General features: G+C 41.9%; 1 protein-coding gene across 13 annotated transcripts in view; it reads left to right on the top strand.

The window, feature by feature from the left end:
• NFAT5 (nuclear factor of activated T cells 5) overlaps positions 1-17,078 on the top strand; it is a 37,800-nt gene that overhangs the window by 10,717 nt on the left and 10,005 nt on the right. For 4 of the 13 annotated variants that reach the window (XM_027647047.1, XM_027647056.1, XM_027647055.1 and 1 more), the window contains 9 exons: positions 35-593; positions 5,622-5,814; positions 8,068-8,258; positions 10,150-10,322; positions 12,992-13,126; positions 13,298-13,350; positions 14,068-14,200; positions 14,740-14,820; positions 16,566-16,714. In XM_027647047.1, coding sequence (XP_027502848.1) covers positions 35-593; positions 5,622-5,814; positions 8,068-8,258; positions 10,150-10,322; positions 12,992-13,126; positions 13,298-13,350; positions 14,068-14,200; positions 14,740-14,820; positions 16,566-16,714 — 1,667 coding nt within the window. Of the gene's footprint in view, positions 1-34; positions 594-878; positions 1,808-5,621; positions 5,815-8,067; positions 8,259-10,149; positions 10,323-12,991; positions 13,127-13,297; positions 13,351-14,067; positions 14,201-14,739; positions 14,821-16,565; positions 16,715-17,078 lie in introns of those variants that run through there. The other 9 variants (XM_027647057.1, XM_027647059.1, XM_027647058.1 and 6 more) reach the window with 7 other exon arrangements.

Here is a 17,078-nt window from a genome sequence, read left to right as displayed (position 1 = left end):
GCTCCGGTATTTACTTGTGAATTGTACACCGCAGATGCTTCTTCAGCTCCTTCCTCTTCCTCCATGGGCGGTGCTTGCAGCTCCTTTACCACCTCTTCCAGTCCTACCATTTACTCTACCTCAGTCACCGACAGCAAGGCTATGCAAGTGGAGAGCTGCTCCTCAGCCGTGGGGGTAAGTACCCGAGGGGTAAGTGACCAGCAGATAACCAGTAACACAGCCCAGCAGCACCAGTCAACGCCGCGGCGCCACACAGTCCTGTACATCTCGCCACCACCCGAGGACCTGCTGGACAACAGTCGGATGTCCTGCCAGGATGAGGGCTGTGCACTGGAGTCAGAACAGAGCTGCAGTATGTGGATGGAGGATTCACCCTCCAACTTCAGTAACATGAGTACCAGTTCCTACAATGATAACACTGAGGTGCCACGTAAATCGCGCAAACGCAACCCAAAGCAGAGGCCAGGGATCAAACGCCGAGATTGTGAAGAGTCCAACATGGATATCTTTGATGCCGACAGTGCCAAAGCGCCTCACTATGTCCTTTCTCAGCTCAGCACGGACAGCAAAGGCAACTCAAAAGCAGGAAATGGGTTGGTATCTGCTTTTTTTTGTTTTGTTTTGTTTTAAGAAAAAAAGTTCTATCTCCATATGTAAACCCAAACTAATAAAAGTCCTCTTGTGCCCTGGCCAACGTTCTGTTCGGGTTCTCACATAAACCCCCTCCCTTCTCTGCTGTCCTTGCCATGTCCTAGCCCAGCATAAGTTCTTCTTTCCCCTCAAAGCTGTGGCTGCTCCATCCCTAGAAGTGTCCAAGGCCAGGTTGGATGGGGCTTGGAGCAACCTGGTCTAGTGGAAGGTGTCCCTGCCCATGGCGGGGGGGTGGAACTGGATCTCTTTAAAGTTCCTTCCAACCCAAACCATTCCATAATTCTGTGCTGAGTTCTCATTAGACTTGTTAAACTTTATTTAGAAGATAAAGCTAAACTTTCCTGCAGCAATTAAACTCAGCACTGATGAGCTCATTTGTGTTCTTTAAGTGAAATTCCCGAAAGGCCACACAATTCCATTTATAAAATAGCAGTGAAAATGTATTTAAAAAGAAAGGCAGAGTGGAGTGGGTGCGCCCTAAATGTGAATGGTTTTTTGCAGGATTTTATGTGAGGATTTCAGTCTGTACACTTCACCTGCTTCTGTTTGTCTCTTTATTTATCAAATAGAGAGAGGAATGGGAGTAGAAGTTAATAGTTAATGGCTCATTAGGATTTCTCATCATCTAAATTAACACGTGCTTTACTTTTTTATGAAATGTTAAGACAAATATGGGGAACCAGGTTTTATTTTTGCCTTGTGAACTCACTTCTGTATTTGATTTTTTCAGAAATAAATCTCTAATCCTGTTTCTCTCTGTGCTTCTGGGTCATGTGCGTGTGTCTGCGTGGGCACACCTGGGTGGTGGCTTCTCATCTCCCACTTCACACTGTTCACTGAATGCATTTCAGTAGCTGCTTAAAGAGGAAAAATCCATCAGTTTGCAAGAGTGTGTTGATACATTTCTTCTTTTTATTTTATTTTTTAACTTGTTGCTTCTTTAGTACTTTTAAGGTGGTCAAATGGATAGCTTTGGCTCCTTTATTTTGGGCTTTTTTGGAGGCAGGAGTGTATTTTGTTTTTACTTTTATGTCTGTGCTTGCAGTACGTTCTGATGTTCATCACAGCAACGGGGAATATTAAAATTTGACTGATGGCAAAGATGATGAACTTCTCACATTCCAAAGGGAAAGAGCCTGGAGTCTGTGTTCCCAGGGTCAGTGCAGTTCCATACTTAAAATTTCACTGTGAGAAAGCAATTCCAAGAACCTTTCCTGAGTGTGCTGGTGCTTCCCCAGGCTCAGCAGGAGGAGTGGAGCTGGATGGGAACATTGACTTTGCTTGGGGTCTTCTGGGGTCTCCACACAGGCACCGCTCTATCCCTGGCTGCTCTGGTTTTCACCAGCCAAAATAGATGATGATAATAAAGTAAAATATTAGTACCTGGTAGAGCCCAGGAAGCTTGGAATGAGGAAAGTGCCTCCCCCAGCTCCTGGGGACCAGGCTCTCCCTTACACAGGGAAAAGCTTTATGGAAAAGGAAGAGCTGTGTGACTGTAAATGTGATCTCGGGGCAGAAAAGGGAGATTTAGTAAACTCTGGAATGATACATGAGGTCTCAGTCTAAAAACAGAACAAGTCTGTAACGTCCCTGAAAACGTTAGGGGTGAGCGGTGAACAGCTCAGTTCTGTGAATGCAGAGGGGAGAAAGCAGAATTCTTTTCCTCACACAGACCAGACTGAACTGCAGGAAAACTCTTGAAATGAACGCTCTTTCAAGGGGTAAGAAGTGGCCAAGATCTTAGAAAACTTCATTTTGCCGTTGGAATATGGAGATTTGGCATTACAAATCTGGGTCACCGTAGTGACTGGGGGTTTTAAACTTCCCAGCCTGGTGGAGTTCGGCCAAGGGAGTTCAGTTACTTTTGGCTTTCAGAACAGAGCAAGGAGAGCAGCTGTGTTCCATGGGGAATGGAAATGGCATTGGCCTCTAAAGAGACTTCTACGCAGTTGTCTGTAAAGGCCAGGAAGAGAAAGAATATATTCCTGTGGAAACTTGGAATTTGTGAAGGCCTTTTTAGAAGGGATGAATTGATGGTGATTTAGGGCAGGGGCTCAGGTTTCCGATGCGCTTGGTCTCACTTTCGCTTTCAGCTCTGCCCTGGGAACAGCCCTGAGGGCAGGACCAGGCCAAACTTAACTCAGGAGATCTGTTCCAGTGGCCTTGGGATTTGCCAGTTATATTTATTTTCTTAAAATAAAAAAAAAAGAAGTGCTAGATTAGAGGAAACATTGTCTGGTAACAGTTAAATTAATAAATGCGTGTGCATGAAATGTACAGGTGTGAATATTAGCAATATTGACAAACTGAATTAAAAGGATGTACAAATTATATATCCTTGTAATCTGAGAAGAAAGACCACTCAGTAGCTCTGATGAAGGCTTTAAATGGCTCTCAGGTTCAGCTAATCTGATTGAAAGTAATGATTCATTTTCTAGAGAAAAGACTTTAAAATAATTGTGGGGAGCATCTCTTTGCTTAAATATGATACTATATAAAACAATTTGTTGACAATTAAGGTAATTGGGATTTATGAGTAAAGTACTTTTAGAGAGACAACAGTATTAATGTCACACTGCTAAAACATGACATTTTGAGTGTAAAGGTGGATTTCATTTTGATGGCTGGCTCTCCAATGCTTCCCTTCAAAATTCAACTATACCACAGCCTTCCCTATTAGTGTACAGAGCTGGAACTTCCCGGTGTAACACGGTCAGAGTGAGCAATTCCTGTGGTGTTTTCCATGGAGCATTCCCTGTGCCAAGGTGTCCCCTGGCTCCCTGGAAGGATGCGGTGGTGTTGCCATTGCTGAGGCTGCCCTGTGAGAAGCTGAGGGGTTTATTTTAAAATTCTAAGTAATAAAAATGAAAATATATTGACTGAAAATTGGTAAATGTATTCCTTGTAATTACTAGTCCATTGGAGGGTTGTCCTGACAAGAAGATAGAAACTGGTTGTCTAACGAGCTTGAATTTCAGTAGAGTTTTCCCTTAACTTATACAGAAGCAAAGAGCATGATGGTGTTAATTACAGTTTATTTAGTGTATCACAGGTTTCCCATGTGCTGCATTGAAGGACAATTTTGTCCCTTTTCCCAAAGGAAGTTATGTTCTTGCATGGCGTATTTATGTTTTCAAGCAGCCTGTGTGACTCCACCAAACAGAGTAATCATGACTTCTTGGCAGGAAGATGGTTTTACTGTAAGATGGTATTATCTTGCAGAGATTTACACCAGTTTTGATCTAGATCTTGTCTCTCTTTGGTGGTTGAGGATGAGTGTGGAGGGCAGCCAGGACCGTGGCAGGGCTCAGCTGGGTGAGCAGGAAGAGGCTCACCCTCCTATCCATGTTGAAGTGGTTAACCTTTATGGACAGAAAAATGGGAATGGAGATCATCCAAAGCACTGACCTCTGTCTGTTTTAACGGAAGGCTCAGTGGAAATAGGAGTGTGACAAATAGGGCTTGTTGCTATAGGCGAAGGGTCACGGTTTCAAAGTAAGAGAGGGTTGGCTTAGAGTAGATAAAAGGAAGAACTTTTTTACAAAGAGAGTGGTGAGGCCCTGGCACAGGTTGCCCAGAGAAGCTGTGGTTGCCCCATCCCTGGAGGTGTTCAAGGCCAGGTTGGATGGGGCTTGGAGCAACCTGGGATAGTGGAAGGTGTCCCTACCCATGGCAGGGCATTGACTAGATGATGTCTAAAGGTCCCTTCCAACCAAAACTGTTCTATAATTCCATGACTTTCAGAGTTATGAAATGGGGGGAATGGGGGGGGGGGGGGCATAGGTGTGCCCAGCCTTCCCTGGGGCATAGGAGCAGGCCTGGGAATGACTGGGAAGCCTATGCTGTGTCCATGTGCTGATCCTTGCACAGTAGGAGCTTTAGAAAAGGTGCTGATCCTGTTCATTAGTGTAAATCATTGGGAAGATAGCTGGGTTACCCCAGCTCCAGGTCAGCGAGAACCTCCTGCAGTGACAAAGCTCCCAGTAAATGATTTTAAAGAAAAAGCATTTTTCATCCTTTTTGAGAAGGAAAAAATCCTGAGTAAATTACTTCCGTAAGTTGCACAATGAAACAGGATTTGTTTTTTAAGCAATTCACACCTGTTATTTAAAGCTGCTTTCTTCCCAGGCATTAGCTGTTAGAAGCCCCTCTTTGGTAGTAAAATGAATATGAGATTTGCGTAACTCATGGAGCCCTTTTCCTGCCTGTACCGTGTGCTGTGGCACGTTCACATTTCCTAGTGTGAAAGGAGTTTATTGGACTTCAGGTTCATGACTGAATCCTGGTTTAAAGGGAATACAAGGTGGCTCATGTACTGTTAGACTTTGGAGGACTCCTTCATCCCGGTTTTAATTATGGAACTGAGCACAAGACACGATGGCCTACAAAATGCATCTGGAAAGAAAGGCCTGATTTAACTTCAGTGCAATTATGTCAGAACTTTTACAATAACTGATTGGGTTTCCGCATAAATTTATCAATCTGTTTTGACAGAAATCAGAGTTGGAGTTTGCATGGATGTGCAAGTGGAAGTGGAGACAGGCATGAGGCTGTTTTCCTGTTTAAAGAAGTACCATTTAACCACAAATCCATTCAGAGTGTGTGTGTACATGTGAGTGTCTGTTGCAGCAGTGAAACAGCTTGTTCAGGCTGTATATGAAAAAGCAGGTTATGAGCCGCCTTCTGTTCATTAACATCATTTAATGCTAATTACGTTTCCCTTCCTTTATGTTTGCTCTCTGAAAAGCAGTTCCCATGTGCTCTGGATGAAGGAGCAGGGAAGCACCGTTCCTCTTCATCCTGCAGGTTTCCTTCACTGTTGAAAAGAGAATTCCAGAGTTGGCTCTCCACTACAAATCTTCCATCCATTAATACACACTCTTTGTCTTTTTAGCTTTTCTGTGATTTGGTTTGTTTTAATTGGGGAGCTGTTTCTAACATCTTCTTGATGGTCTGCTTTGACTTCCCAGAGCATCAGAGAACCAGAAGGGAGCTGGAGGGAAGAAGACCCCAATGTTGTGTGGTCAGTATCCAACTAAGAGTGAGGGGAAGGAACTGAAGATTGTGGTGCAGCCGGAGACCCAGCACAGGGCTCGTTATCTGACCGAGGGCAGCCGGGGCTCTGTGAAGGACCGGACACAACAGGGCTTTCCCACAGTGAAGGTAGGCTGAGGGCATGGGGACACCCTTCCCAGGGGTGCTCTAATGGAATGGGAACAGGTTCAGTTCAAACAGGCCTCCAGTCTCTCTTTTAGAGGGAAGGGAGGAGGTTTTGCAGTCCCTCTGCTGTAAAGACTGTACTGGGTCTCTTGCAGGTCGCAAAAAGTCTTATTGGCATCACAGAGTTACAGGAGGAGGGAAGTTTTATGTCAAGGCAGTGATAGATAAGCAGTTCTCAACCCAACTAATTTACCAGGTCCACAAAGAAATGTTTGCTTGTGATATAGCCCTTAAATTTGTGCTGTCCACTGCTGACAGAATACAGAAGTAGACTTGTCTTCAAAGTCCTGTTCAGCAGTGTTAGAAACCCCACCAGCCCTTCACTCAGTCCTCCTGAGTAATGCACAACTCCAGTAGAGTTTCATAAGAAAAGAATCCTTTCATATTGGCCTGTTGCTATGGGGATTTAGTGCTCATTTATGTGGATTTTCTTAATGGGCCTTTGTTCATCTGAATTTCCTTTTAATTCCTTTCCCAGTTACCCTTTAGCACCCATCAGTGAAAAATCTGTTTGGAAGAGTCTCGTGTTGCTGAATTCCTGGAAGTTCCAGTTTGCTTTACCAGTAGGCAGACGAGTTCATACCCTGCAGATAAAACTCTGCCAGGGCTGCACAGGCAAATGAGTCAGTGAATCTTCAGGAAATCTGAGCTAGTGGGAAAAAAATATGTTAAGGACAAGAGGGCTTTTTGTTTTGTTCGTGGGGTTTAAAGATGGGGAGGAATAGTGTAAAAACAGTGGTGGTTCAGAGATCTGGTGTTTGGGAGCCGCTCCAGTGCATCGCTCTTACATAGGCTGAGGGGGAGAAGCAAGTTCTGTGGCACTGAAATAAAACTCTGTTCTTGACAACTTAGAACTTGAGTTCCACAATCAATGTGCAATGTTAAAATTGTATAAACAAACATTAATCAAGTGAGTAGGTGTTGAGCCCTTTGCTGTTCCTGTGGTTCCTCTTGGGAGCCTGTGCTGGGCCACCTCCAGACATCTTTTGGCTTTACCTGTCTGTAACACTCACATTTGCTGTTTGCCCCTCCTGGACTTGAGGAGCACACAATGATTTTATCAGTGTTTGCTGATTTTTTTTTTCCTTTATTTGAACTTGTTAACAACTGCAGAACTACGTTTTCTGAGAGTGTATTCAGGGACTAATCTCCCACGAGATCCTCCAGAGGCCTCTGCTCTCATTTGCATCTCCTTACTAATAAAAATGGAGCTTCTTTCTGCAGGTATTGCCTTGACTTCCAGGCCTGGGACAAAAGACAACATTGTCACCTGGAAATCCTCAAGCAACAAATGTGTCATAGTGAAAACATTAAAATAGTCATTTTATCTCCTCTTAGAATTCTCTGGCAAAGGAGTGCCATCTCTGGCCTGGGAATTTGTCAGCAATCTAGAGTTTCTTTTTACTTGAAGTATTTTTCTTAACTATTTCCTAAAAAGAAGGAAAGGTTCCTTTGAAATGCAACGTCCAGATTTACTTTAGAACTTCTTTTACCTCAGAGTATTTTTAGTCTGTGGCACCACAGGGGAATTCCACTAATAAAAAAAGCATTGAAAGGACACAAACATTTCATGAATGTGTTTTATGAATGTATTTTTCACTGACATGTTCTGGGATTGCAGGAGGATGTTAAAATGTCTGACCTGCTTTTACTTATGAAGTGTTTCAACAAACTCTGACACTGTTCGTAAACTTTTAAGTAGGAGATGTCAAGTTACCATTTTAAATTTTATTTTATTGTCTGAGAGAAAACTGGGCTTGCACAGTTGGATCGTCCCATTCTTACCTCTGCTTCCCCTTCATCCTGTTCTGACTTTTCCAGTGGTTTTGCAAATGTTGGACAGTTTTAATCTGGTGTCAAAGTGCATCTGGTGTGAAGGTGGGATTCTGGAATGTCAGTCATAAATGGGCATGAATGTATTGACCAACAAATTCTAATCACCTTTGGAGGCAACCCCAGCAAATGTTCTCTTTCTGGGCTGACTGATGGACATAGATGCATTGGGGGGAGAGGAGAATTCTGGCAAGAGATGGGGGAATAGTCATGGTTGGGGTGAGAGTGAGGGGTCGCAAGAGACGTGAGAGTTGCAGTTGGGATTGTTCTGCCTGAAGATAGATAGGATTCAAGGGGATTTAAAACCAGAATATTAACAATAATAATTAAAGAAATCCCTCCTTGTTAATTAACCTATTTCAGCTGGAGGGTCACAACGAGCCGGTGGTGCTGCAGGTGTTTGTGGGGAACGACTCCGGGCGAGTGAAGCCGCACGGGTTCTACCAGGCCTGCAGAGTCACTGGGAGAAACACCACCCCCTGCAAGGAGGTGGATATAGAGGGGACCACAGTCATCGAGGTCGGGCTGGACCCAAGCAACAACATGACACTGGCGTAAGTAGCTTTTTTTTATAAGTATTTTCGCTTATGAGCTTGGGTTTGGGAACAGGTTTCCTTTTTCTGTTGGGCGGGTTGGTAGTTAAAAGTGTGACCATCTTGGCACACACCGGGCACTGAGTGAGGCCACCTGGATAGAAAAACTTTTAAATCGCATTCTCAGTTTGTTTATTATACTTCATGCTTAGTCTGCTCTTCCTTAGACTTTGTCAGTTAACTTTATTAGGTTGGTTTCCTGTCCTTGATTGATCAATAATGTGGATATCCAAGCATTAGGTGAATTATAGCCATCACTGGTTCTGCTGGTTGGTTGGCTTTGAACAAGTACAGAATTGCTGCTTGGAAAAGGGATGGAGAATATTGGGCCCAAAAAAACTGGGAGTTGTGGATAGTGAAGCAAGACTCTGGCTTTTCTGCTCTCTTGCTTTGCTTGTTCTGCCCATCCTGACAGAGCTGGTGTGGTCCAGCACAGGTGAGGTTTTGGAGCCAGGATACAGCTGCATGAGGGCAATATGTGGCCCCTGGGAAGGGGCTCATGACAGTGGGTCACAGCAGGAAGTTTTGAAAAGTGGATTCATCTGCTTTCGTGGTTTTGATCTCACAGGAAGGACACTTCAAATAGAAGTGATTCCCTACTGCACTTTTCACATGTATCAATATACAGGAAGGCAGTGATCTTCCAAAGTCTTCTTGTCAGTAGAACGTCTATTTTGTAATGGCTCTGTGGTTGAAAGCTACCACTCTGCACCTGGAAACTTGTATCAAGAGAAGAAACCTTTATTCAGTTTACAGTGTCTACTTCCTAAGCAGGATAATACAGTTTGCAGATTGACTGAATCAGTTTGATTCTCTTTTAGTAAAAAATTTATTCCTGTAAGTTTGGAAACTGCCTCTTAGAGAGTAATTTTATAATTGCCCTCAGGTGTTAATCATAGAATTATAGAATTGTTAAGGTTGGAAAAGACCTTTAAGATGGTCAAATCCAACCATATAAAGTATAGCAATACCAGGAAGAGGAACTGGAATTATCTAGGAAGAAGAGTTTTGCCTGGGCTGTTTTTCATGATATCTTGGTGTCTCTAAAGAAATTTCGCTGGTATTTCAGTGCTGCTGTAGCACCTCTGTTAAAGGTAATGCTAGTAGTGGCATTGTCTGAAACACACTGTCCCCTCCTCTCTGCTCCTCAGCTCTTGCTTGAAGTTTATTGTACTCAGATATCAGGCAGTCCCTGTACTTTTTCGACATAGAGCCCAAAATCCAGATTAAATTACAATATTTTTCTTTTCAACACATCGCGCTGTGTTTCTGGGTTTTTTTGAGTTTTTTGTTTTTATTTTTTTTGGCTGTTTTTTGCTTGTAATAATTTTCCATGGAGCATTTGTCTCTGAAAGCCAGCACTGCATCTCTCACCTGGCCCTGTACGTCTGCCCCAGGACCACACTTACAGTAGGACGTATCTGTCACTTCCAAGCCCCACTGAACGTAAAAAATAATATGACTACAGTAAGTTTTCTCCTACTCCTGCTTTCTTTAAGTGAATGCAGAATATTTTGTAGCAATAATCCTACAAACCCAGATCTTGCCCTAGGGATGGAAGAATGAAGAGCTGTGATTCTAAATTGAATGCTTACCAGAATTATACTGCATTTTCTATTCTATTCATGCTTTCATATACTGTTCTCCCATGATTCATCATCCAGATTATGCAAGGTTGAATTGAAAAATGAGAAAGGTCATGGAGAGATTTCATATAAATAAAAATAATCTAATAACATTTCAGTAATTACTTCAAGACCTTTGACTTGGTGGCTTATGGAACTTCTTGAAAGATTATTTAAGATACTGAACTTACTAAACTATTAAACTCTGTACTCTTCTGTGTTGTTAGGGTTGACTGTGTGGGAATCCTGAAGCTGAGGAATGCTGATGTTGAAGCCAGGATAGGGATTGCCGGGTCCAAGAAGAAGAGCACACGCGCCCGGCTGGTCTTTCGCGTCAACATCACGCGCAAGGACGGCTCCACTCTGACCCTGCAGACGCCTTCTTCCCCCATTCTGTGCAGTGAGTATCAAACCAGAACACTGATTTTAGAGGAGTCTGGGCTTTAGTGTGATTTCTTCACAGAAAGGGTGGTCAGGCATGGGAAGGGGCTGCCCAGGGAGGTGATGGAGTTCCCATCCCTGGAGGTGCTCAAGGAATGACTGGATGTGGCACTCAGTGCTCTGGGCTGGGTGACAAGGTGGGGATCGGGCACAGGCTGGACTTGGTGGTCTTTGGGCTCTTTTCCAGTCTAAATGGTTCTGTGATTTTAAGCCTTGGGGTAAGAAAACACCCCATGTTAATCAATGATTATTTCAGAATCGCTATAGTTTAGATTACATAGATTGATTTTTATTTGGGGTGGGTTATTAGTTAAAATTATTGACCTCTATTTAAAAATGGTTATATATTTATGCTCTTCAATGAAATTAATTTTTACCTCTTAAAATTTCACAATTTTTGTCATGGTTGGTTTGAGTAGTGACTTTTTGATACAACTTTTAATCTCTTCTGTAATGTCACATTCATCCATCAGCTTTCAGTGCTAGAAAGGACTTGTGGTAAGTCAGCAGGCCTGGCATTCTGAGTGGACCTTGGATGGACCAGAGGCTGAATCCGTTCTGGTTCAGTGCAAGAACAAAACTTTTTATAAATGCTCTGTTTAGCACAAGCACAGCTGGCTGCCTTGGCTGAGGAGGTTCCACTGACCAATGAGGAAAAGGGAATCACAGAACCATGGAGTAGTTTAGGTGGGAAGGGATCTTAAAGCTCATCTCATTTCACCCCCCTGCCATTTTCTTAAACAGTCCAAACCTTACTATTGTGAGCAGAAGCTGAGAGTCTGAGATGAAACATTTAGAGACAGATTTTAAAATAGGCTGTTTAGTTGAAAAAAAAAAAGCTGTATTTGATGCAGTAAAGAATAAATTGGTTTAGTTTTTGGCAAGCTGGGGTTTGGTCACTTGCTAAGAAAATCTTCTCAATTGTGTGAGTTGCTAAGGGATTGCCCAGGAATTTGTGTGCTGGAAGTCTAAAACAAGGGAGCAAAATACTCTGATCAGACTTGCGCCTTTGGGGAGTATGTGGATAACGCTGATCATGGTGTGAGGGTTGAGAGGGGAAGTCCTGAGACTCTTTCCAGGATTTTGTGCTTCTGTTGTAGCTTATGCTGAAGTTATGGTGACTTACAGTAGACCTTGGCCAACCCAGTAGTGCTGGCATGTATGTACTGGCTGATCAAAATGGCATAAAATAATGTTGTTTATTAAATTGTTCATATAAATCATCTCCTCAAGCACATTACACCGGGTTTGTTTGCTGCATACACCTTACTGCAGATGTGTGCTGTACCTTCTCAGCAAAGTTTGCATTTTCCCTCATCAGAGCCCATTTATGTTGTGTTTTATAACTGATAATGTTCCTGAAACCGCAGAAAAGGCGTTAAGTAGCTGCAGGCTCTTTATTTAAGGCCTGTGTTTTAAATAGGCTTTGTTAACTTGTTAGCAAACCTAAATCCAGTTACTCTTTTCATGTGCCTTGAGCATATTCAGTCGTTGCGTAACGGTTGCCTGGGAACCCTCTGCGAGAGTTGTAGAGAAATCCTTTCTGAAAGGTCATTAAATAATTTAGAGTGGTACAGGATGTATGTTGTGCTGTGTAGTAAGCCCAGAGAATATTTTTATTAAACGCTCAAAGTGGGCCATGCAAGTGCAGAGCATGAGCATGAGCGTGTGCCTAGGGATTTATGGGGAGTGGGAAAGGGGGCTGGGGAACCCTTGTTAGAAACTGCAGTTATTTTATCCTAAGTGTGTCAAAGCACGTTATTTTAAAATATATGTCTGTTTAAATTGTGTGTAGTGCTCATTTAACATGTGTGGTTTCACATGATTTAGGCTTTCAGAAGAATAGGAATGGTTTGCAGCAAAGACAGTTGGTGATAAGCGTTACATAAATTGTCATCTGAGTCGCTGGCACAGAGGTGTCCAGTGATGTGTGTCTGGAAACCACATCCTCTTTGCTCATTTATTGGATATAAATTGCTAAAATCCCCAACTGCAGGGATGGGACTCTTGCAAGGATTTGGAAGGGAACTTGAAGCTCATCCAGTTCCACCCCTTGCCATGGACAGGGTCACCTTCCACTAGACCAGGTGCCCTAAGACCTGGGTTCTTGCACCAGCCAGAAAACTTATGTCATGTAAAAAAAAACAAGTGTAAAACCCCTCAGGTAATAGGGCAATTACCACTTCTACCCTTTTGCAGAGCAGAATAAAATAATCTTTGTAAAAAACTTAATTTTTTTATGATCTTAAGGCTGAATTTGCAGGGGGGCTTCAGATGTGGCCAAGGGCTGAGGCCTTTGTTTGTCTCTGCCTATACCAGGGAATTAGAGCACCACGTTCTCTTCTCTTCTGGGCACTTGTTGAGCTTTGGCTCCAACACTGAAAGTTTCATTTAGAAGATTTAATAAAGGCAGGAGGAAAAGGAAAATATTAGCGAATCATTGACCTAAGTGTGATTTTTGTGAGGAAATAATAGAAATGATTATCTTCTGAAGAGTTAGTCATGGATGATGTAGTGAAGGAGGAAGATCAGGAATTATTTTGTTCTTTACTTCATCACTCTGTAAGTAAAAGTGGTTTGTTTTGGATGTTGATATTTTCTTGATTTCAAATTGTTTTTTCCTTGCAGCTCAACCAGCGGGAGTTCCAGAGATCCTAAAGAAAAGTCTCCACAGCTGTTCAGTGAAGGGTGAAGAGGAAGTTTTTCTGATTGGCAAGAACTTCCTAAAGGGAACAAAAGTGATTTTCCAAGAGAATGTTTCTGGTTAGTGTGAAAGCTGTGCTGGCTTGGGGTGCTGAGGAGAGCGTGGGGTTGGGGTTCCATTGCTTGGTAAACCTCAGTCGTGGAGAGCAAACTGAGGAGCAGAATCAAGGACACGAAAATAAACTACTCTATTGCATGTGCAATAAATTCTGCTTTTTAATTTTCATTTAGATGAGAATTCCTGGAAAGCAGAAGCTGAAATAGACATGGAATTATTTCATCAGGTACTCCTCTATTATTATTATTACTACTACCATTATTATTATTACTATTCTTATTGTTGCTACTATTACTATTATTATTATATTTTTAATTACAAGATACTCTGACTGTTTCCAGAGAAAAAAATCAATAAAGCCTTTCCCTCTTGCTGTGCATTTCTAGAAATAATATTTTTTTTCTTCACGTAAGTTCTACAGTGAGTCTGGCAGAATATAATTTTGGGTTTACACAAGTATAGTTGTTCCCTTTCTCATTGAGAAGTTGGGTACCACAGTTTGGTGAGCAGGTCTTTGCCCTTACATACAATAGAATTAAAATGCCTAATTCCGTTTTCCCAGCAGTTTTCATAGGGACACATTGAGTTACTACTGAGAGGAAATAAATTGTGTGTATACCAGAGTTGCACCTGGCTGGATTTCTGTTCCACCGTGAAATCTTTTAAAGAATATTTGTTTATTCTTTTTGACACAATTAAAGACAGCAGTCGTTATGGACTGTTGGGCTGAAATTGGAGAATTATTAAATGCAGATGATGTCAGACAAGGGCCATCCTGATCCCACCTCCAAAGGCAGGATCCCACACATGCATCTCCCCCAGTGCCTTTGTTTTTTTATGGTGATTTATCAGTCTGTTTCTCTCTTTCGATGTAAGTAAATACAATTAAGGCCAATAATAATAAAATGTGACTTTTTTCCAGTGATGTTTGTTTGCCTTACAGAATCACCTTATTGTGAAGGTGCCGCCATATCATGACCAGCAAATAACCTCAGCTGTTTCTGTGGGAATATACGTGGTGACCAACGCTGGGAGATCTCACGATGTGCAGCCCTTTACCTACACTCCAGATCCAGGTGTGTGACACACAGCCTGGGGAGGGGTGGGCATTTCACCTGCTGAACTATCTCAGTTCTGATTTCACTGTTTAATCCATACCACAGGAATGTTAAGTAACGTAGATCTTTCCAAACTTCTCTTCATGGGAGGTTTGCTCTGCTAATAATAAAATCCGAAGGCTTTACTTTTCTCATTTATGTGGTAAATACCTCAAATTCCAGCTGCATGGAGACAGCTGTTCATATACAACAGCATCCATTTCTAGTTTAAGGATCAGAATGAAGCTGAACAGGAAAAAAAATAGACATACTCCATACAGTGCACCAGATAAACCAAGAAATCCTACCAAGCTTTATCCTGAGGAAAGCTGCAGTTTGCCCACCTCACATATTGTTGTTTATTTATCTATCTATATGACAATATACAGGGTGAAGGTTTGTGGGTTTCAAAGAACCTGAATTTTTTTAAGCTATAAGTAACTGTTTTGGTTTGCTTTGTTTGGTTTTGGCGTGTTTGCTGATTTAACATAGGAAGTTCTCAATGTGTTTTGTCTCAGCAGCTGGGACTCTGAATGTTAATGTGAAGAAGGAAATCTCCAGCCCAGCCCAACATTGTTCTTTTGAAGAGGCTATAAAAGGTACTAAATTGATTCTTATCAGTGTTGTTAATAATTTAACTCTAAATTCTTACTCAAATTTGGAGCAATGAATCAGACATCCTGAGATAACTCTGTGCTTATAAAATCTGACCCCGTTCAAACAGGGAGGTTTGTTCTCTGATTCTGAATACTTATTTTATAACAGTATTCCTTTAAGTATGTTTTAATGAGTGGATATAGAACAAAAACTTTGCAAAAAATAATATTAAATTTTCTCCCCATTTTTCATTCCTCAGGCCCTGCAGTCTGATCTTAATTTAATATGTTTGCAAGTAAAGAGCTATAAAGAAGCCTAAGATGGCAGTTAATAAAAAAGATTTAGAAACTGTGTAGTGTTAATTTAGGCAAAACTACCCCTAAACTTGGTAGTGGGGAAGGACTGAGCACTGAAAAACACAAATGTGGCAACTTGGTGTCTTTCAGAAGCTGTATTTTATAGGTTTAATGACACTGCTTTCAGTGGGTCTAGTTAAAAACGTTAATTCTGGGAGTTTCAGCTTACTCCCATCAGTGAGGACTTTTTTTTCTGACCATTCTGTCCATGCAAAGTTCGTCATTTCCTTCCAAAAGAACAAGTTTTAGGTTTACCTAATTTTTTTTTTAAGTGTGAATTGATCCTTCTAGTATTGAAATAGAGGAAGGAAATGTCTCTTAGTTGCCTGTTAAGACTCCAGTGGTGCACAGAGATGACTGGAAATTTCCACAGCCTGCTCTGGAAAAGCAGGTTGAAGGTGAGCAGTGTGATCCCAGGTGTGATAGGAATCCATGGCTGCAGGTGAGACCCACAGAGCTCATGTTTGAAGTTAAGAGCTTGGTCTTGGCATGGATGGATTTACAAGTTGACTTTACAACTTGTTAGGGAGGATGATACAAGATCTGATGAGTTTAAACCTGCAGAGAATAATTGGAGGAGAAATATGCAAAAATATGTAGGGCAATGAAACAAACTGGGAAAAGGACTGGTAAGATTTCTAGTAGCCAGATTGAAAAGATGAGGAAAATAATAACTAATGTACAGGGTAAGCCTGACATCCATCTAATTTAGTGTGGAGGCTTCACCGAGGGAAGATCCCAACTGCTAGAGAACAGCTGCTGTTCCTCAGAACACAACATGCTATTTCTGTTCCTTCATATCCTCATTTAGTTTATGCAATAAATCCGAGTTTACCTTCTCATGTGGGTTTCTGCTTACCAGCTCTTTTGTGGCAGTTCATTCCTGTGCCTGTTTTGCTCCAGGTTGATCATGAACCAGAGGTCAGACAGTTTCGTGTGCTTTATCTCTGCTCTGTCCTTCCCCACTTCATATACTTGTGCAGAAATTTTACTGCCACCTTATTGTAAGGTTTAAATTGGGTTAAAGCATGGAGATCTGTTGCTTTACATTGAGGATTAATGCTTTAGTTTACTTGAAAGGACTGATGGTTTTTACAGGCTTTCCTGTTGGTTTAGTTTAAGCCCAGTTTCAGCAGTATTTGAAATCAGAAAGGTTAATTCTTTATGGCAAAGATCTGGGATATCTTATGTAATTTTTTTATGTGGACCAGAAAAAATTAGTGGAAATGTTAAGGTTGGAACAACCTCGTCTAGTGGATGGTGTTCCTTGCCTGTGGCAGGGGATTGGAACTGGATACCTCTAAGGTCCCTTCCAACTGAAACCATTCATTGATTCTGTGAGATTGAAATTAATGCTAAAGTGATCTAATGCGTTGTATTTGTGGCTGCAGCAGTGAAGGCCTCAGGCTGTAACCTGGAGAAGGTGAACATTCTTCCTAGTGCCTTGATAACTCCACTCATGCCAAGCAGTATGATTAAGAACGAAGATGTGGCTCCAATGGAAGTAAGTGCAGAAAAACGCTCTCCCCCCACGTTCCAGGTGAGTTTGGTGGGAGGCTGAGAACAGCAGCTTTGAGAGTCCAAGTTACATCTGCCCCTTTGTCCATGCTTTAATAGTGGAGAAGAGTAATAGACAGGGAAAATGCCATGTCCAGGATCAACCTGGTAAAACATGATCACAGAGCAGGAGTAAAATAACAGACAAGTTCCTTAGATAACTCACCTGGCTCCTGCACCCAGACTCAGATAGTGATTCTATGATGATGTTTTTTGTGCTGTGGTACAGAACTAGTAAATTACTGTAATATTCTTTTAATCAGTTCCTAGCATTGCTTTCATTAAATTGTGCCTTAACTCCATTACCATTTCCACTGGTAATCATTTGCTTGCTGGTTTGGGTGTAT

This window comes from Corapipo altera, unplaced genomic scaffold, assembly GCF_003945725.1.
Source record: "Corapipo altera isolate COAL_440 unplaced genomic scaffold, ASM394572v1 62, whole genome shotgun sequence".
NCBI classification, from domain to species: domain Eukaryota; kingdom Metazoa; phylum Chordata; class Aves; order Passeriformes; family Pipridae; genus Corapipo; species Corapipo altera.
Note: the sequence above shows the minus strand (reverse complement) of the source record. Positions and strands in the feature narration are given on the sequence as shown.